Source organism: Leucopleurus acutus (assembly GCF_964270905.1).
Source record: "Leucopleurus acutus genome assembly, chromosome: 21".
Classification (NCBI taxonomy): Eukaryota; Metazoa; Chordata; class Mammalia; order Artiodactyla; family Delphinidae; genus Leucopleurus; species Leucopleurus acutus.
Window position 1 is genome coordinate 21,634,724 of NC_139163.1, and position 21,569 is coordinate 21,656,292.

The window sequence follows — 21,569 nt, forward strand, 5'->3', positions numbered from 1 at the left end:
TGGGTTACAAGACAGCCCTCAAGTCCCTTCTGCAACGAGACCAGAGCCGGAAAAGTCGGGCGACGTGGATTATAAGAAACTCCTTCCACAGCTGGAGTTTAGGCAAGGAGCCGTAGGTGATACCAATGTGGGTGGGAAAGTGGAAGGAGATCTCTTGTTTTGCAAACTGAGCATCCAGGAAGTCTTAATTTCATTTAAGAAGCATAAGCAAAAAATGTCTGCTCTAGAAACTCTTCTCTAGAATTCGCACCATTTCTAATGCACACTCCAGCATTTTGCACCTAATCTGACTTGGATTCTCAGATCTGGTGCAGGATGTCTGGTACAGGAGGGAAGGATATCTCAGACCTGTGCATCTGCTATACCCCAGCACCTTGAGGTACAGTCTCAGCCCCTCAGACACTACTCAGTTTACTGATGAGGAAATAGAGCATCAGGGTATAAGTGCTTTCTTAAGGTCAAATGCAAGCAGTAGGTTCAAACCCGGGCTGCACTGCATACGATGCAGGAGCATCATTGTACGTCTTGATGACTGTTAGGTGGAGCTTCAAAGCATCTCTCTAAGCACGACATTTAAGCCACGACCATCAAGACCTAACACTTGCAAACCTCCCATAAAAACCTCTTACAGGTTTGACTTTCAACAAGAGGATCTTAACACTCTGGACACTTTGATGTAGTTATGAGTGGCTTTCTGGGCAGGAATTGTGGGAGACTTCTCTGTTCTTGCATTTTCCCAAGTTTTCTACGAGGAAGCATGTGTTACTGTTACAATTAGAAGTCTACTGTGTTTTTCTGAAAGAGACTGGGCTACCTTCTCATCAGTTCCATCTTTGCAGTCTAAGTCGTGGTCACATATCCAGTCTGCCAACACACACTCTCCGCTCCTCGGGCACTTCACCTCCCCTGACGGGCATGGCAGGGGCCAGGCAGAACAGCCCTCTTCATCTGAGTGGTCCAGGCAGTCCCGGTTCCCATCGCAACGCAGGGAAGAAGATATACATTGGCCATTCTCACATTTAAATTCAGATGCACTGCATTTTTCATGAACTGAAAAACAAAGCTCTAGGTAAGAACTCAGCCAGATGGAGAAGCAATTTGATGGCAAACAAAATGACTTGAAGACTCCCAGTCTTCTGCTATCACCTTGGGAACTAAGCCCCAGCAGGTATTAGGGCAGGAAGGTGGTTCAGCTAGAGTGTTAGGGCAGAAAAGACTTACTAAGCTAGCCCAGAAAATCCTCTTTGTCCTGGAGAACGAGGGCTGAGGGACAGGGATGGGAGGACTGTAGAAGGATGCTGGGATAGGCAGGGTAGTGGGATTCCCCTCTGAAACCCTAATGTCACGCATGAAAAAAGAGATTCTCCCATAATACCCAACAGACCCTACAACTTATGTTCTTGGACTCAGTTCCTCCAGACAGAAGTTCATTGGCTTGATTCAAGAAAAAGAGTCAGGCCCTAGGCAAAACTATACATATGAATTGAAAAGTAAATTATAGCTTGGGTTCCTCCCTACTTCTTTCTTGTACCTCTTGCCTCCTGATGTTCTCCTAAAGCCCAAGTGCAGTCACATCCTCTGGTTACCCACTCAGCCACCTTCACATCCAAATCCATCATGGTGCCTTACCCGGCCTCCTCTTCTTTTCACTTCAGTTCTCCAAATTCCCTCTTCTACCCTAATCCCACAACATGATTAAGGTCTTTGAAGCATGTCTTTCGGAAGAATAAAGGTAAAGATGTGCATCCCATAAAAATGAGGGGAAAGCAATGACATCTACAATGAGGTGGTCCATCCCATGAGAAGACCCAGGACCAAAATCAAAATCTTCAAGGAGGTAGCTTTTCGCCCAATGAGAACTAATACTTTATTTTGATATGCAGACTGGTTGTCCACTAATAGAATTATTCTTTCTTCTTGTCATGGAAAGGGGAATGTTACAGCATGATCACCAAGGTCCCTGTAACTCAGAAACCTGCATCTTAGTCTTAACTAAGTAGTTAAGTACAGTCGATCCTCATTATTTGTGGATTCAGTATTTGCTCATTCACCTACTTGCTAAAATTTGTAACCCCCCAAATCAACACTCCCACACTTCCATGGTCATGTGAAGAGATAACACAAAGCAGCAAAAATGTGAGTTGCCCAACACACGTCTTTCCAGTTGAGGCTGAACAAGGCACCGTTCTGCCTTCTTGTTTCCGTTCTCATACTCATATAAAAAAAGTGTCCATTTCGGACCGTGGTTTTCACATTTTTGTACCTTTTGGTGATTTTGCTGTTTAAAATGGCCCCAACCATAGTTCTCAACTGCTGTCTGGTGCTCCTAAGGGTCATAAGTCCACGGTGTGTCTTATGGAGAAAATACGTGCATTAGATAAGCTTTGTTCAGCATGAGTTACAGTTTGCCGTTAATGAGCAAACACTCTATGTTAAGTCGTCTTTCAACAGAAACACACATAAAATAAGGTTATATACTGATTGGTTGACAAAAATGTTGTGACCAGAGACTCAAAGAAACCCACCCTGTACTTTATCTAGGAGCAATGATTCAATATCCTTGAATTCAATGTTCATGGCAACTTTATAGAATATATAGTCATATAGAATATAACTACCATGAATAAGGAGAATCGACTGTAATGCAGTTGGAAATACTCCAAGGAACTCCCATGGAACTTACTACATCCTTGTTCATCTTTTCTGTCAGAACAGTCAGGGTTGCCATCACACAGCCAGCTCTTGGGGATACAGCGGGTCTTGTTGTCACAACGCAGAGAGCAGTCTTCAGCAGGCTTCCAGCAACCCAGCTCGTCCGAGCCATCCAGGCACTGCCGGGCCCCATCACAGTGGTACTTCTCCTCAATGCACTTGTTTCCATCCAGACACTGGAAGACCCCTTCAATAGAAAGGGTCAAAAGCTAGCACCATATGCTCATCATACTGAAGATTTATAATTAGATTAACTCACACTCCTTCTGGAGTTTGAGGCGTATGTAGACCGACCTTACTTGTTTGAGTCCTATTGATTATTTGCTTAATTGATCCATAAGTGAGCTTTAATAAAGTACTAAGGTTAATAAGCTGAACTAGGTCCTTGAAACACTAAGGCCTCATACTGGTTTGGTTACTTTAACAACTTGTTAAAACACTACCAAGTTGGTTATAAGTGGTCCATTTAGGTCACGCTGTGCCAATATAAAGGCAGATATTGGAATACTTAGGCAAATTTGAGGGAGCAAGGAAGGAATAGTCAAATTATACCTGGCAAAACACTGTGGACTTAAATGTCATAAAATGGGCAATCATAGGATCCGTGTTCTGACAGACTGGGACTTTTACCTGTGAGAATTTATAGGGAAAGCAAGTGTGATTATAATAAACCCTCTGGCAGTTCACATCATGCCCCCAAGGCTGAATCAGCATACCTGGAACAGGAGACTGAGAACAGGAGACGGTGACCCACCTGCCCTGTTGCAGAAGCGGGAACAGTTCTCTTCGTCCGAGCCGTCCCCGCAGTCCTGCTTGCCATCGCAGAGGTACCCCCGGGAGATGCACTCCAGCCCATCCCGACACGGCACAGAAGATCGGGTGCAGAGGAGAGGGGGTGGCGGAGGGGGTGGAGGAGGGGTGGGTGTGGCAGCTCCTTTGACCTCAGGATCTAGAATAAACAGTGTGTCAGCATGTCAGTCCATTTGGTTTCAGCAATGGAGATGTGCTTCCACTGCCCCCCTCCGTGAAAACCCACGTCATGGCTGGGTAGCTACGTTCTTCTACCTCATAGGAAGAAAGAATAAGGACCCTTGATCTTTTGACTACGTGTGTGGTGTGTTGGCCCATCATCTCACGGCTTTGAATTTGGGCAAATTGTTTTCTCCTTTCAGGCCTATAAACTTTAACCTTAATTTTTTCACTGCCTGGTACTATATTCTAGGCATGCAAAATAAAGTAAGTTTCTGAAGACAGGGACTTGTTCTGTCTGGTTCCTGCTGTAGCATCTGATGGTCCAGGACAGGGGCCTAGAGATGCTGAGATGTCTAAGTTACACTACCAAAAGTTACCATTTAGTACTCTTCAGCAACTGTTGCAGCAACGTAATAGATTTGTTAGTAGAATAATCAAACTTGGATTTTTTACCAAACAGTTAACTTTTTATTAGCATACTTTACCACCTAAGAACTATGTTCCTATGCCTAACGCTTCTTAGCCCCCCAAATCAGGTTAAACCAGTGAATCAAAAATTAAGGTAGTTTAGACAGCAGGGGGAGTTTAGAGACCTCTGGGGAGCAGGTATATAGGAGGAGGAACAGTTCTGTCCATCTTTGTTTCTACTCTTCCTTGGGATTTCCAACTGCTTCTGGCAAGAAAGCCCCCTGAATCCTGTGATAGGATTTCTTCTTCTTCTGCCTCAAGGTCCAGAATCAGAGTTTTTGGTGCCATACCAAAGGCTTATATGAAAAGAAAAGAGTTAAACCAGCATTAAGCAGATTAACGTGAGTGACCAAGGTGCAGCTTCAACAGAAGAGCTGCTTCTCCTGGTAACCAGGACCCAGAGCAGAGGGTCCCCTGCAAGATGTCACTGCTATGAGAAAAGGGGTTCCTTGGTAAAAAACCAGCTTGGGAAAGGGGTTTAGAGCAAGGTAAATGGATCTCTTTGCTGCCAGACTAAGAGCTTTAACATGCTAAGGTGAAAGATGATTCCCAAAAGGGGCTGCGGTGCGCACCCTGCTTGGGGTATTACTCGGGAACTGGTGTCATTTAGCAACTTTGAGAACAGTGTTAGATTCTCACTCCTCCAGGACAAGGACACATCGGGGAGAAGGCCTGCTGAACTGTGGGTTGGGACCACTGCCAATACAAACTAGAAGATACCCAGGATTTTCTCCTAGAAAAACACACCGAGGGGACCCGGGTAAAGTGGATCCCCAAGAATCACCTCCCAGGGGAAGACTCACCTGGCACCTCCAGGTTCTCTGCCAGGATGATCATCTTCTGTATGTAGGGCTCTTTCAACACTGAGAAGGGCTCTGGCCTCCTCCTGTTCCACAGCATGAGAGCTGTTCTGTTCAGAGTCACCAGGTAGGGCTCGTGGGCCACGATCATCCCATCACTCCAGGTCTTGTTCAAAATGTAGGTTCTGTTTTTTCGGAGACTCAGACTTTGCAACCCTAAGGAAGAGTCAGGTTCTTATAAGCTGATACAGAACAAGTAACCTGTGACAGCAAGGAGGCAAGGCCACCATTGGATTGAAAGGTAAAATAAGCACAGATTCTTCTATTGAGTTTTGTAGGTTTTAGTTTTATAGTTAAAGATAATCCAAGGAAGCGTTTAAAGCTCCAGGAAAGTGAGGTCTGCTGCATGGAAACATCAGATGTGACTTGACCACCTTCCAGGTACAGTCCTACAACCCCCGGTCATCAGCACACAGCTGCCAGGTCTCAAGGATGACTTCTGGGTGAAAAGACTATCACATTCTGCTACAAAGGTATAATTGGTACCTGCTGCAAGTTATAACTGGAGCACCTGTACTTCATTTGCAATGGAAGTTTGGTTCCATTACTTCTACTTACGGAAGTAAAAACAAATAGCTTTTTGCAGTGTTCAAAATTATGTTATTTCTGAAGTTTTCTATCTCTTCAATCATAACTCTAGAAACTATAAATGAGAACAGAGTTTGAGGTCAGTGACTTGTGCCCAAGCTTTAACTATGAAAATCAGAGTTTGAGCCTATGTCTGACTAGTTCTAAAAATGGAATCATTATACTAAAAACAAGACCCTCACTCATCCCCTCAAGCTTCTTCCAACCTCACTCGTTGTGCAGTGCTTACCTAACCCTTTGGTGGTCCAGAGGATGCTAGACGAGCCAAGGTCTAAGGTCACGTGGGTGTCCGCCGTCCAGGTTCCTCTCCAGACTGCCCATCTGCTTTTGCCATCAAGGGTCATGCTTTGCAAGTGTTCCCCACTCTCCACCCAGTACAGCAGCCTCTTGGGCCAATCGAGAAGGAGATGCAGTATAACTCTGCCCGTTCTATACAGGGTATGGGTGTCTGGGCCAGTGATTCTAGTCCTCTGAATAGCACTTGTGTCACAGGGCAGCCAGTACAAGTTCCCAGTCGGAATGTCCACATTTGCTGAACAGACTGTGAGGACAAGTTGCTCCCATTAGAAAGGACACTCAAATGCATTAACATACTGTCTTAAACTTTGGGTCAAGGATAGAAGGGAGACAGTTGGGGGGATGCAAAGATCAGTTCCTACAAGCCTACACACCTTGTTCGCACGATGGTCCCATAATGCCTACTCTGGTTCCAGCACCTTGTCTGTCCTATGAGCTCATCTAATCCTTGACAACCCCTGGCAAGGTAGACACGCACTGCATTTTATGTTAGTAGCTAAGTGAAAGACTGGCAAGTTCCTAAGAACACACTGGCTCCACTGGGTTCTGTTTCTCTTATCCTCGTTGGGCTCTGCCCTCTGCAGGAAACACGTGGTCTCCTCTGGAGTCAGATTCAACCATGGCCAGCCCAGCATGCCAGCATCACAGAATGTTCTTAGAACGATTCCACAAAGGTTCTTAAAAACATGCACTCTTTCCTAAAACAGAATTTGAGGCCCTCTCATTTTCGATTCAGAATTTCATCAGTATTTTCCAGCCTCAATTTTTCTTTCTTTTTTTTTTTGAGATCTATGTAAATGTTTTTATTATTTATTTATTTATTTGTTAAAAAAATTTTTTTTTGGCTGCGTTGGGTCTTCGTTGCTGTGCGCAGGCTTTCTCTAGTTGTGGTGAGCGGGGGCTACTCGTTTCAGTGCGCGGGCTTCTCATTGCGGTGGTTTCTCTTGTTGCGGAGCATGGGCTCTAGGTGCGTGGGCTTCAGTAGTTGCGGCACATGGGCCCTAGAGCACATGGGCTTCAGTAGTTGCAGCAATGTGGGCTCAGTAGTTGTGGCTCACAGGCTCAGTAGTTGTGGCGCACGGGCTTAGTTGCTCTGCGGCATGCGGGACCTTCCCAGACCAGGGATCGAACACGGGTCCCCTGCATTGGTGGGCGGATTCTTAACCACTGCGCCACCAGGGAAGTCCTCAATTTTCAATATGAGAGTGAGATTAACACATCCAAGAGAAAAGTCCACAGATGTCAGTGCACTTTGATCTAAGAATAAGCTGAAAGCTGCAGGCCCAGGAGTTGTAAGGAGGCTCTGAGATGTGCAAACAGGTCTTGATAGCAGAGGTCAAGCTGATTACTACCTAGAAAAGGCCTTCCTGGCTTTGTCAGGCTTTCCAGCCAACTGTATAGGACAAGCACTCCTGTGTGTCTCCTTTACTATACATCAATACTTGTGACACCAGATGCGTGTTTTTCCCCCCCACACCAAGCAATTCTGCAACACAAGTGGGATGTCCTATGTAAGGAAAAAAAACCATGCTGCCAGCTGCCATTCCAGTTCTGCAAGGATCAAGCCATCAGCCACCACAGTCGCCCACCAGCAGTGCTCCCCTAGAGGAATTCAGGATGGAGAAAAATAGGAAGCATTCTGTGCTTTCGATACTGGCCCCTAGGTAGTTAAGATGCATTATTTAAGGAAAAATTTCGAACGACCCCAGATTCCTGCATCTTCCCATGCACAGAAAAACACTAAAATCATTAACATGAGGTAGCTGTCCTTCATGATTAGTAGTACTCTTCTGATGCTTGACTACATGTTTTTCCAGCCAAAAAATTCATATGTATCCTGGCTCCTCCCTTAGCTCTTTGGAACAGTTTCTCAGAGCTACTGAGAGGCTGTCTCCTGGGCTATAGTCTTCAGTAAGACACTGAATAAACTGGGCTCATAGCTTAACGTTGTGCATTTTTTTTCAAGTCGACACCTACAATTCAGTTCAGTTCAGACACTGTCGACCTGGAGTTAGCGTCAGGTCCCGCAGGCTAAGGGCTCAGTCCCACAGGACTGCCCCCATTTCAGACACCAGTCACAAGTCCCAGGTTGTCACTCTGACCCACTGGCTCTAAATCGGGGTTCCCACAACCCCCTTCTTGAGTTCAATAATTTGCTAGAATGACTCACAAAACTCAGGGAAACACGTTTACAGGTTTATTATATAAAGGATACAGATGAACAACCAGATGAAGAGACACGTAGGGCAATGTCCAAAGGGTCCCAAGTGCAGGAACTTCTGTCCCTGTGGAGCTGGGCTTCAGTACACACAGACGTATTGAAGCTCTCTGAACTCCATACTTCGGGGATTTTTATGGAGACTTCATCACATAGGCATGATTGATTATTAAGGCCATTTTCAGCTCCTCTCCCCTCTCTAGAGAGTAAGGAGTGGGGCTGAAATTTCTTAGCTTCTCATCACGGCTTGGTCTTTCTGGTGACCAACCTCCTAGAGGCAATGATAAGGTTTCAAAATTTTTTCTGGCCTTGAATCTGAGTAAGATAGAAGTGGACTTTAAATTCAATTTTGCATTGTATTGCAAAACCCACCAAGAGTTGTCTCATTAAAACAAAAGCTGTTCCTATCACCCAGGAAATTCTAATGGATTTAGGAACTCTGTGTCAGATGCTCCCATCACTTAGGAAATTACAAAGGTCTTAGAAGCTCTGTGCCTGTAACCAGGGACAGAGAGCAAAATCTATATTTTTTTCTATTATTTCAGGGTCACCTACTACAGAGTCTCAGTATTCACCACAGAGCCAGCTTAAATGAAATTGTCAGTCTCTTACGAATCCTTGGTAGAATTATAACATAGAAACCAATTATCAAAGGTTAGCCAGTGGGGGTAGGTAGCATTTGAATTAAACAGGAGGAAATCCACGATCAGGGTTTCCTAGACAGCCATCAGATGTTCTGCAAGATCACTGCCCATTTCAGTTTCTCCCCAAAGTTCTTTCAGTCAGGTACTGAAAGCTCCAATGTGCCAGGCTTTGCTCTTGCCCACAGGGCTCTGGGTAGAGTCTACTGCTCTGAAGGGTGTCTCAGGAGCATGGATTCCAATACAACACTTCCTGTAGTAAAGCAGATCCTTGGCACTTAGAGTACCCATGGCACAGGCATTCAGCAGTCAGATTACTCACCCTGGAACTCAAGTCTCAGTTTTCCTTTATAAAATAGATACTTTGCATTTAGGCTGAGTACAGGGAGCTAAGGGTGGGGTATGCCATGTAGGAGTGTGGGAGGGGAGAGAAAGTATATATTATCATATTAAGAAAATATCTTGCTAGTTCTCTCTGAAATCTGCATTGCAAATTGCTTCTAAATTAGTGTAAGAAAAATCTGCAATGCAAAGTTGAAGTATTTAAGGTCCGTTTCCATCCTATCCAGACTTAATGCCAGAAAAATAGAATTTTAAAAACCTAGGATTTTCCAAATCATGGAAGCCTTTTAAGAGTCTGCATACCCTTCATAAGAACAAGGGTAAATCAGAGACACTTAATATTTAAATGAGTTAAAAACCACTCTTTGGTATTAAGCTTGATTCAGATCAGGGACAGGTAGGGTCTTCTGGTGCCGGGGGTGGGGGTGGGGGTTGGCCCTACTTAAATTTAGAGCCAGAAAATAAAGGAAAAAATCCAAAATAGTAACCACCCCAACTTACCTGTACGCTCTGTCCAAATCTCTTGCTTTTCCCCTGAATAGCCAGTTGAGCAGAACAGATGTCCCTGGGTATTTGTCCAGTAGACAAGGTTTCTTTTCCAGTCAATGTCCAGTAAATAGATGTTCCTTGGATGCTCTTGCACTAGGCTCCTCTCTATAGCAGTTCCCATAAAGCCAACCTTCAACAAGTAGAGACGTTTGCCAGAGGAAAACACTAGTTTTAACTCTACCAAGGAAAAAGGAGAGATGTCCTGTTTGACCATTTGTCAGAGAAGCCCCATACTCCCCTCTGGAGCAATGCCCCTCTCTCAAGCTGAGGTTCCCCAAAAAGGGATCTTATAAAGTTTGCTTCTGAAGCAGGTATTCACCACGAATGCCCTGGCTTCCTTAGAGAAGGGAGTCATTTGGGCAAATGAAAGCATTGTTCAGCCTTCCCAAGGCACCAAGTCTTTTAAATTTCTGCTGAAAGGTTAACTCAGAATCCTGAGGATTAGGGCTGCAGGGCTGCACCATTTAATTCAGTAATGTCATCAAATTCTTGCCTGTAGCACACAAGTCTCAATACGAAGAATTTTAAACTCTACTGCCGATATAAAGAAAAGTTACCTGGGAATTTAACTGTATATATCATGTTAAAAACATTTTAAGCTAAGTCTTGAGTTTGGCACAATGGCTTATTACACCATAATCACGTTCCATGGCTACCCATTGTGAATTGCATTCTTCAAAGGTGGTTAGAACATCAACACATTCACAGCATTTATTCTTCTTAAAACCTCAGTGTTCTATAGAAAAGAAGTCAAGACATTTGGACAGTGACATTCAACGGATTATGCAGGCTTTACTACTTCAGAAGATGGGACAGCAGCATGAGGAATTATGTCAATGCAGACGCTCTGCCCACAAACATAAGTCAGAATACACAACAGACATAAGACTGCAGAGGGCTTTTTTCTTATACTAAGTCATTAATCTTTCATGTAAAGCTGAGTGGTATAAGCTATTTTTTCTTCTTTTAAAACTAATAAAACCCAAATATCCATTGACGGATGAATGGATAAACAGACTGTAGTATCTACACACAATGGAAGCCACCTTAACAAGGAAATTCTGATACATCTTACAACATGGATGAACTTTGAAGACATTATGCAAAGTGAAATAAGTCAGTCACAAAAGGACAAATATTGTACCATTTTACTTATATGAGGTCCCTAGAGCAGTCAAATTCATAGAGACAGGAAGTAGATCGGTGGTTGCCAGGGGCTGGGGGGAGAGGGGAATGAGGAGTTACTGTTTAACAGGAATAGAATTTCAGTTTGGGAAGATGAAAAAGCTCTGGTGATGGTCGCACAAAAATGTGAACATACTTAATGCCACTGAACACTACACTGAAAAACAGTTAAAATGGTACCTTTTGTCATGTATATTTTAGCACAATAAAAAACTAATCAAGATCTTTTGATAACAAAACTCTCATCATCAAAGTAGGTTGTCAGGTCAAAAGCAATTGATCCAAAAACAGAAGCTACATTATTTCCAGACCTACCATGGAATGTGCCTTCTGAAGCCAAACCCATTTCACCCAGCATACTTACCACTACATGTGCCCGAAGGTAAAAGAAACATCCCCTCTGGACAAACACACTTATAGCCCTTGGGATGGACGGGGGACAGGAGACATAAGTGGCTGCAAGAACCTGGAACGCATGCTGGGTATCTGCCTGTTTTAAAATAAAAACAGATACAATTAGGTTGGATACAATTTCAGATGTATTTATCCAAACTAGTTCAAAACCTAAGACTCAAGGGGAGTTAAGGCATTTTTGCTTTAAGAGGATCCCAATATACTTGTTACCCTCTAGGTTAGGCAGGCTGACCTTGAACTCCTGGAGCCCCGTGTCTTTCAGACAGTGACAATGACCTCTCTATATGAAGCTTGGGCCAAGAAAGCTTCAACCAACAGCATCTTCCCTCTTGGAGTTGAGACAAAATGACTGTCTAATTTGCTGATAGGAAGTAAATAGTGGTTCTAGGCTCTCCCTTTTGGTTAGTTTCTTGGACCCATTGAAGAAGCATTATCTGAGTTGAAGCTGACATACAATTTCAGATTAACAAGCTTTTAACTCCTAGTCAATGAACATTTGACTTCCTCCTATAAACAGGATGTTGGGCTTGGTTCCATCTTCTGTTATCAATTGACGTGTCGGTGAGGAAGCTATTCTAGCCCTTCTGTGAACAGCGTATTCCCCGTTTTGTGTATCTCAGAGGTTTTGTGTATTAAAATTCTGGTTGCTACATTAGACAAGAGCCAGGTACATGCCTGGAATGAGTTTCCCAGCAGATATTTTTGTTCCGTTCATCTTACTCAGAAGTCCTGGATAGGTCTGGAATGATACCCAGAACATTTCCCCCCAAAATAGCAAGTTCCAACAGACGGAGGGAGTACTTTAGGGGGTTTCCGTTCAGTATGCGTTCTGGTTCACGAGCATTTTGAAAGCAAGCAATAACTTACTCTTAGGCTGCTGGGATTTGTGGAGCACCGAGAAGGCAGATATGGAAGCGTTTAGCAGCACCACTCTCTCCTGCGGGTTGTGGGGTGAAGCATGAAACAGCTGTAGTTTATTTGTCCAGAAGAAAGAGTTCTCAAATACAGCCAGTCCCACTGGATCTTCACCTTCCAAGAAGACCTTGGGGAAGGTGTGCCTCCCAGCTCCATCCACGTTCACCGTCTCTATGGACTGAAGGGTGAGAGGGTCTCATGAGGGCAGGGCAGTGTTAGGAAGAGCGGCTGACCCCCTTAGCGCACCTCAGTTTCTTGGACACTGATTAAACACCTTTATCTGATATCAACTGGATAGAGATGAACTTATCTTGGGATCCACAGAGGCTAATGTCAAAGCCAATGGATTGGGCTGTTTCTTATATAAACTGGAGTCACGTATGTTGTACAAGTAGCCACTGTAACTTAGCGTCTGCATCCAGACAGTGTACCAAATCCTTCCACCACATTCCCCAACCATCTTCTGAGGTAGGCATTCTCTCTTTTCAGAGAGGGCAGTGGGAGCTCAAAGAGGTACCCTAAGTAGCCAGAAACCACAGCTGGAAGAAATAGGCTTAAAACTACAACTTCCAAACCTATGTTTTCAGCCCCCATGTCCTACTGGTCTTTTAGTTTGATGGTTCCCAAAATGAGAAGGCATGAACTGTAATATGAAGACCTAGAAATGTGAGTACAAGACACTGAAGTACTTAAGTAACTGCATGCTTTCAAGGAAGAGGTCTGCCATCGTAAAATGTTTTGTATCCCAGGTACCACACAAACATAACCTAGACTACCAGGAAATTCCGGTGCTGAGTTTGACTGTAGAGAGTTTAAGAAAGTCACATTAAGTCTTCCAACCTACGTTGATACAGTCTGGTTCTACTTGAAGATTCTGTGCTCTTCTCAGTTTTCATGGCCAGAGATATTTTACTAAGACGATGCAAGACATAAGAGAACTCTGTACTTACCCACAGTCATACCAAGCCCCTGCTAAATGGGTTTACCTTTTTCTGACCCATCGCAGTACCTCTTTATATGCACTGATCCAGTAGAGCCTGCCAGCCACGTGGTCTAGTGTCAGCCCTGAGGGTTCCTCCATGTTCACCACTGCCAGCACCTTCCTATCAGAGCCATCCATCCCTGCCGTTTCAATAGTCCTCAGGCCTTTCCCTCCTCTATTTACCCAGTACAGGTACCTGAGAAAGGCAAAGGCACAAGTGTTAAGAGAATCCCCTCAGGAGTGTGTATACGACTCTGACCAGCCAGGCTCCCCTGGTCTCTTGCACAGACCTCATATCATTGCACTGCTAAGAAAGCTGCTCTCAGACTCAGTAGACTTTGAAAAGTTTGGCTCTGTGATATTCAATTTAAACTTCAAAATTAAGAATTTTTTGGAGCAAAGGAGACCTAGGTTGAAAAGGTTGACGTGCTCTCATCAATTTAAATATCTAGGATAACCAATGATTTTGGATATGTTCCAAAAGAAGCGCTACTTACTTCTTTGCAGGAAACACTATTAGCTGCTCTGGCACAAGATCCTTTTCCAGGATTCTGACGTAGCCTCTGCCATCGCTTAAACCAGCACAGATGACCCTGGCAAAGCTGCTAGCCCAATACAACTGTCCCGTGAACCAGTCCAAAGAGATACTGTTGATTGCTTTAAGTTCTGGGGATACAGGAGACAGTATTATGTTTCTCTGTTCCTCTATATCCACCTTACCTTGAAAAAAGAGACTCAGACAAAATTTGTCTACATCTTCTGATTTCAAGCCATACAATAAGGCAACACAAGGAATGAATGAGGGCCACAGCTGTGTGAGGTATTTGCAGTATACAGTGGGCAGTAAGGAAAGAGTAAGGCCTCAGTAGAAGCATAACCAAGAAATCCAAGAGAATGAGACCTCAGTTTGGGACAATATTCATTATAGAAGTCTCCGGGGAACTGTTACTGAATGCTACCTCTTAACTGCTATCAGAGGATTTCTGTGTGCCCAGGGCTATGCTAAGCACTTCTTTCCCTGCACTGTCCAACACAGTCCTCACACTAACCCAGTGAGACAAGTGCTATTACCTTCATCTTATATACGGTGGCTCAAAGGAGTTAACAACTTGCTCAGGGTCACACACCTAGTTATGGGGCTGAGACTAACCCTGGCCAGAGCCCACACCCCCTTACTTCCAGTACTGCCTGATAGCAGTCTCATCTCAGGTTACGCTCCACAAAGCTCCTGTAGAACCAAACTACACAGACTTATCTCAAATCAAGATTTTGTGTACTCTCGTGATTCATGACAAGTGAGTCACAGAAGATGTCCAGATGAACACATATGCTTCTGACATTATGTTCAAGTAGCTTGAAGAAGCTAGGGCTCTTAATATTAAGAAAGATACCTGGATAGAGAGGAACAGAGTCCGGCTTCCCAAGAACAAACATATTTAAGACTTCATCCACCCAGAAGTACATACTTCTCTCCAGATCATATGCAACAGAAGTAGGCCTTGAGTTTATAGGCACCAGAGTCTCATAGACGCCTGTTCTTCGATCCAGTACACCAAGTTCTCTGTCTGCTGCGATAAGAATTTTAATAGCATCATCTGCAATAGAAGTAGAAGGAGTGACATGTGACTATGAAACTTTCTTTCACACCGTTCTCCTTAACTAAAGATGTTGGCTCACGGCCCATGCCAAAACCCACTTATCCCTGAAGTCTGGACTAAGGTGGATCTAGAGGAGACCTGGCTGGCCACGTGAAGCCTCAGTTCCTCCTCTGAACTCCAGCACATTGAAATGAATCTTTGGAACTTTTCTGCCTGATTTCAGATTAAGCCCTTCTCCCCTAGACAGAGGTCCTCTGCATGCCTTGTATACAGCAGCCAAATTAAGTGTCCCATTGTGAAAGCAGCACAGGACAAATTAAGATCATCAATTGGGTCTCTGGAGCACCTAGCTGTAGATCCTGCAGAGAAACTAAATCATTGTAAAGACACATAATAGGAACTGACACTCAAAATTGATCAACTAATGTTATAATACTGATAGCAGCTTCCTTATGGAAAGAGTCGAATCACCTCTAATACCAGACCTTGAAGTGAATCGTCTATATCACTCGTACCTATAAATGCTGCTAAGAATAGAGCAGGAGCTAGGCTTTGCTTCTGGTATTGAAACTCACCTGTAACTCGACAGTCGGTGCCATTGTGGAGCTGGTAACCTCGAATACACCCGCAGGAGTAAGACCCTGCTGTGTTATGACACAGCTGGCCACAGGGGCTGTATGCCATAGAGCACTCATCCACATCTGATGATAGACAGTCGGAAATTAGAGAAGAACAAGGAACAATCTCAAGTACTTTTGTTCTTTTGGGCCACTTTTCAGATACTCATGGAACGTGTATTAGGTGGAGATCACTCTGTGGTGCTGGGACAGAAAGTCCCTGCCTCCATAGAATTCCCACAAATGTGAATATATTTCAGCAGAACCGTCAATACAGGGACCCTAGATGTGTGGCTGCCACAGAAGACTTAGTTCTGTTACCCTAGCAACATTCCAGGGGACAAGCCCCTTGCCAAGCCAGCCAGGGCCTAATTCAGAATGAGTGGCAAGGATGTGGAGAAATCAGAACCCGTGTGCGTCGTTAGTGGGAATGTCAAATGGCACAGCCGCTGCAGAAAGCTGTGTGGTGGTTTCTCAAAAAGTTATCCGTAGAATTTACCATGTGACATAGCAGTTCCACTTCTGGTATACACCCAAGAGTACTGAAAGCAGGGACTGAAACAGACACTCGCACGCCGGTGCTCATAGCAGCATTGTCCACAGTAGCCAAAGGGTGGAAACGACCCAAGTGAGCATCAACATATGCATGGATAAACAAAATATGATTACAGTCACCCCTCGGTATCCACAGGGGATGGGTTTCAGGACCCCTGTGGATACCACACTCCATGGAAGCGCAAGCCCCGTATATAAAATGGTGTGGTACTGGCATATAACCTAGGCACACCCTCCCATATACTTTAAATCATCTCTAGATTACCTAGAATCCCTAATACGAGGTAAATACAATAGTCGCGAGCAGGCAGCAAATTCAAGTTTTGCTTTTTGGAACTTTCTAGAATCCCTCACACACACCCCAGTATCTTCAATCTGCAGTTGGTTGACTCTGCCAATGTGGAACCTGCATATTCAAAGAGCAAACTGTATACATACAAGGAATATTATTTGGCCTTAAAAAAGGAAGGCAATTCTGATATATGCTACAACACGAATGCACCTTAAAGACAGGCCAAGTGAAGTTAGCCAGACACAAAATGACAAACACTGTATGACTCCACTTATATGCAGTACTAGAACAGGTAAATTCATAGGCAGAAAGGTGATAAAGTTCAGCAGGGAGGGGGGACAGAGTTATTGCTTAATGAGTACAGAGTTTTGTTGGGGATGATGAAAACGTTCTGGAAATGGATAGTGTGATGGTTGCCCAACACTGTGAATGTACATCAAATTGCACACTTAAAAATGATTAAAATGGTAAATTTTATGTTACTACAATAAAAAGTTGTAAAGATGAGCCTAATGAATTCTGACCTCCACAGCTCCAACCATCCGGCTGTAATCGCCATCCGGTTCCACATGAACACTGGACACCCCAGGCTGTGTCCCTGCACTGCCCCTCACAGCCCCCGTTGGCCAGAGAGCAGTTTTTCCCTGGTAGAGACAGGACAGTGGTCACTACAGTTGAACATGGTAAAGAGCAAACGTTTTATAAACCACACTGTGTCACAACCCTACACACTTGTGTAAGGAGTAGATGGCTGGTTAAAGATAACTTTTGACCCTGCTCTCTTACCTAGGAAACTGGAGGCTTTGGGGGAAGACCAGAGAAGAGGGAAAGTTAGGAATCCTGGAGCAGGGGAAGGAGAACGGTCTGGACCATTTCAAGTGTTTGTGTATTGTTCACCCGTGGAGGAACCAGCGACCTCTTTTCTATTTTCTCCAGAATTTATGGACAGCTGGTACTCTTAGCTCAGCAAGTGACATAATAATTTACTAATCCCAATGAATTATCTATACAGGACCAGAAACGTGTATTTTGTGTACCACTGTTTATGCTTTTAATATCTCTTATTGTGTCTCCTTCATGAAAAGCTTCTTTCACGGCCTTTAACAGTACTAAAGAGCTTTCATCATAATGTCTAAGACCAGATTTGGGGGGAAATAAGAGACAGATGACCAAATGACTGGGGACAGATACCCACTCTCCCTCTGCCCCAGCTGGAACCGACAGTGATTTTCATAGTGAGAACCACAAGGGTTTAAAAGTCAGAGCTGCCTGCTCAGAGGCAGGAAAGTCTTCCTCCGTCCTTCTTTGGTTAAATCCTTAGAGAATCTACGTTTTTGTCTTGAATAAATGATTTGCTTCTTTGTGGCAAAGTTTATGTTCCTTATTACAGAATTTTAGGAGCCATGGAGTTTGAGGGCTTTAGCTAGTCTATTTCCATAAAGCTACAAAGTGAGAATGGCCCTCAATTTTTACAGCTCAGGTAATATTTGCTCACATTCAGGAGACCAAAGCCAAGGGCTGGAACTTGCAAAATATAAGGGATCCATCACTGAAGGATAATTGCTTCTGGAGGAGTTTGAGCCCAAGTGTTGTTTCAGAGAGGAGACCCCCATGTTAACTAAGGCCCTGAGTTATTTCACTTACTCTCCCTCTCCCATGTTGAGCCAAGCAATTGACTTCTTACCACATGTAGTGGGTTCATCGGTACCATCTGTACAGTCCACGCTCCCGTCACACATCAGGGATTCTAGGATGCATTTCCCCTCATCACATCCAACCGTGCCTTGTGGACAGGAAGCTGTGCGGGAAGTTAAGCATTCCTTTTCATTAATACTTGGGGTGGTGGTAAAAATAGACAACTCTTATAGTGGGTCAGGAAGGTAGCAGTATTTCCATAACCCAAGGCAAGTCTAGGTAGGAAAGGAAGTTATCTTTTTAAGCAGAGTAATCAGGAACTGGGACTTAAGACTTGATAGCAACTACGTTAAGACATCAGGGCACTAGATTGAAATCGTATTAAAATTGAACTGAACTAGTATTAAATAGTTCTAACTGAAATCGTATTTAAGTCAGATAACACTAGCCCTAATAGAAGTATTCTCTTAAGAAACCAGGTTATAAATTATTATTAAAATGTCAGAATCGGAACACATTTGATATTGCAAATTTAACTCTGGGAAGAAAGAGTGAATGGAATTGTGGTTCACCCAAAAGTCGGAGGTTCCACTACACTGTGTACTGAGGGTAAAAAAGGGACTGTAGCATTCACCAAGTTTTTTTGGGGGGAGCGCTTTCTTTTTTTAGTGAGGAATGTTCCCCTTCCATATTCACTACAGAAGGATGCAGGAGACTTCCTTCGGATACTGGTGCTCAGGTGTTCTGTGCGTTGGCCAGACTTGAATAGTGGAAACATTCTAGGCAATGCTTAGAGTGTCCATTGCAGACTTACTATTTAAGCACTGCTTTACGTTTCCATGGATAAGGCAATCTTGGTTATTGCTAGGAAACATCCCGTGTTTAGATACAGGATGTCAGTCTCAGTCGTAGGAATTAAAACACGACTTGCAGAAAGCAGCCCACATAGTCCAACCTTCCCTTTAACAAAAGGTGGGGCGAGGGGCAAGACTCACCACAGCCCTCCTCGTCTGAGGAGTCCCCACAGTGGTCGATGCCGTCACACCGCCAGCGGTCCAGGACACACACCTCGTTCCTGCACTGCCACTGCCCAGCCAGGCACCGGTGCCGGGGGCAGTGCGCTTCCCCGAACCCACCTCCACAGTCCTCATCTACATCACAGGGTTCCCAGGCATCACGGCACTGAGGATCTCCTGGACACTGGATTTTTGGGTCTGGACATGCCGTCATTCTCTCTAAAAGGCAGGAGTTGGCTTGGTGAGGTAGAACCCCTGTACCACGGCCTTGTTTATTTAGGGATTTGTGGTTTGCTCATGAATTTAATCCATAGAAAACCAAGAACAGAAAGGAGGGGAGCCATGGGAGAGGCGGCCACAACTTTGTATTCTGAAGTCTCACCCCAAATAGGTTTTTTTAAGTCAATAGAGCTAATAATCTTCTTAATTTTAAGTACTTTTGGAAAATGGAGAAGAGATGAAAACAGTTACCCGTAATACCAGAGACAATTTAATGTCTGGGTTTAGCATGCATGCGTAAGGCTGTTTAGTGACGGGCTTGTTTCACTGTTGATGTTAATCAATGCAGCTAATAAACAGAGAGTGTCACTGAAAGTAAAAATAAGTTGTACGTACCACAGTTAACCTCATCAGAGCCATCTAAGCAGTCACTGACACCATCACAAAGCCAGTGAATGGAAATACATCTCCCATCATCACACTGCCAGGCCTGTGGGTGTCCGTGACATACTTCCTCTGCAGGCAGTGGCGGTGTCCAAGAAGAGGCAGAAAGGAAGAGGTGTTTGTCAGGGCACTAGCAGCTTTTAAATTTGGATTTCATATTAAGTACTTTCATTAGCAAAAGAATAATTAATTCCTGATTTGCCGCTGGAGTCAACCCTAAACTTGCCTGTCCTTTTCACATTACTTCTGACAATATCCCTCAGTACCCCTACCTTAGGGACAATCACCTAGCATATCGATAAACATCTCCTGCCATTATTCTAGAACGCCGTTGTCCAGTAAAACCTTCTGTGACAACGGAAGCCTTTTACATCTATGCTGTCCAGAATGGCAGCCCCCAGTCACATGTGGCTATCGAGCAGTTGAAATGTGGCTAGTATGATACACAAACAAATTTTTAATTGTATTCATTTAAATAAATTTAAATCCTCACATGTGGCTAGTGGCCCCTGTGTTAGTCCAGTTTTATGAGTTCACTTCTCTGAATTCCTTTGGTGTTTGAGATGATTAAGATCTATGGCAACCTGCGAACTGGGGTTTGGGGTTTAGTAAGACGTTCAAGTATTTCCACTTAAGTCTGCCTACTGGCTGAAGCTAGTAAACTTGGGGAGCTGGGCTAAAGTGTATGGGGGTCCAAGCACAAGGCATTTCTGCAAGTCTGAAATTTTACTGTAACCTGTAATAGTACACATTTTGATATCCACGGTTTCATGTTAAAGTAGTTACAGTAAGTGACCACCCCAGGAATGTGCGTGAGGGGTAGCACTCACCAAGTGCTTATGGGGGTTCTCCTCTTTTAATGAGGAAAGTTCCCTTCCACATTCACTGCACAGGGAGGCAAGGCACCTGGTGAGAGGCTTTCCTCACATACAGGTGCTCTGGCCTCCCTTCTGGGGTTTTGAGCTCTCTTAGCACAGAGAATTACTTGAACTTTATTTCAGGAAGATATTTACCAAATGGTTGATTTCTGTTGGTTTTATAGTTCCTGTCCCCAGTTTGAAAGCTGTTTTTTCAGTTGTATAAAATCTCTAAGCATATAAGAGTTGAACTAGTTTATTGTATATAAAAGTAATTGTGTGCACTGGGGGCTGCAGGGATTTCCTATAAAGGAATCCTTGTATTATTCCAGTTTGAGTAACGCTGTCATAGATGTTTAAGTCTGAGTTTAAGATGAGGAGCCAGACCTTTGCTGGATTTTTCCATCCCAACTCGCCCTCCACACTTGTTTGGACAACAGTGCTGCCAACAATTAAAGAAACATGCCTGGCCTTCCCCACTGAAAGCCTGCAACAATGCAGAACACCCAACATTTCCGAACACCCCCTAAGAGGGTGAAAACCATGAGAACTGTCAACCAGGCACATAGCAATAAGGGCCAGGTGTGGGTGAGTGCATGATACACAACAGGACACGGTGGTGAGACCACTTACCACACTGCTCGTCCGCCCCACCCGGGCACTCCTGCTCTCCGTTGCAGAGCCAGGCCACAGGAATGCATCTCCCACCACATGCAGCTTGCCTCGTCATCTGACACTGTATTTCATCTGCAGTGAAGGACCAAGAAGCAAAGCCATGAGAGTTCTTGGATTCCTTGGGTCCAGGAGACCTTTTCATGTAAGCTGCTTTCACTGTTCTGTTTGGAAGACCTTCCTTCAACTATCATCTAGGAGAACGCTAGGGGGTTCAGTACCCTGAAAACCCATGCAGGTTTGCCATGACGATCCTTGGGGACCATTCTTTCTGATGCTGTGGAATTGTTGCTGGAGAGCTGTCAATCTCCTCCCTGTTGTCTTGTTAGAATGGCTCAGACTTACACTTGTGCTTAAAAAGATACAACTATCTTCTAGGCCTGATTCGGTCTTACAGACTCAGAGTATGAAGCGTTGCAAGTTTAGAGGTCTAGGCTCAAAGCACTTGACTTTAGTTTCCTTTTAGACATGGGTCGATACAGCTTCAAATGAAGTTACGGTTTGGGGTCCTACATGCCATC

The 21,569-nt window shown here is 44.2% G+C and overlaps 1 protein-coding gene across 1 annotated transcript in view; it reads right to left on the reverse strand.

The window, feature by feature from the left end:
• Positions 1–21,106, reverse strand: part of LOC309977514 (low-density lipoprotein receptor-related protein 2-like) — a gene marked incomplete at both ends in the record, with an annotated part of 34,705 nt that extends 13,599 nt beyond the window's left edge. Inside the window, 17 exons of the mRNA XM_082863626.1 lie at positions 815–1,050; positions 2,684–2,899; positions 3,467–3,661; positions 4,956–5,168; positions 5,830–6,141; positions 9,600–9,824; positions 11,197–11,322; positions 12,114–12,339; positions 13,171–13,339; positions 13,641–13,809; positions 14,535–14,738; positions 15,317–15,442; positions 16,730–16,849; positions 17,890–18,003; positions 18,836–19,075; positions 19,472–19,591; positions 21,010–21,106. Coding sequence (XP_082719752.1) covers positions 815–1,050; positions 2,684–2,899; positions 3,467–3,661; positions 4,956–5,168; positions 5,830–6,141; positions 9,600–9,824; positions 11,197–11,322; positions 12,114–12,339; positions 13,171–13,339; positions 13,641–13,809; positions 14,535–14,738; positions 15,317–15,442; positions 16,730–16,849; positions 17,890–18,003; positions 18,836–19,075; positions 19,472–19,591; positions 21,010–21,106 — 3,108 coding nt within the window. The remainder of the gene's footprint in view (positions 1–814; positions 1,051–2,683; positions 2,900–3,466; positions 3,662–4,955; positions 5,169–5,829; positions 6,142–9,599; positions 9,825–11,196; positions 11,323–12,113; positions 12,340–13,170; positions 13,340–13,640; positions 13,810–14,534; positions 14,739–15,316; positions 15,443–16,729; positions 16,850–17,889; positions 18,004–18,835; positions 19,076–19,471; positions 19,592–21,009) is intronic.
• Between the last annotated feature and the right edge of the window lie 463 nt (positions 21,107–21,569).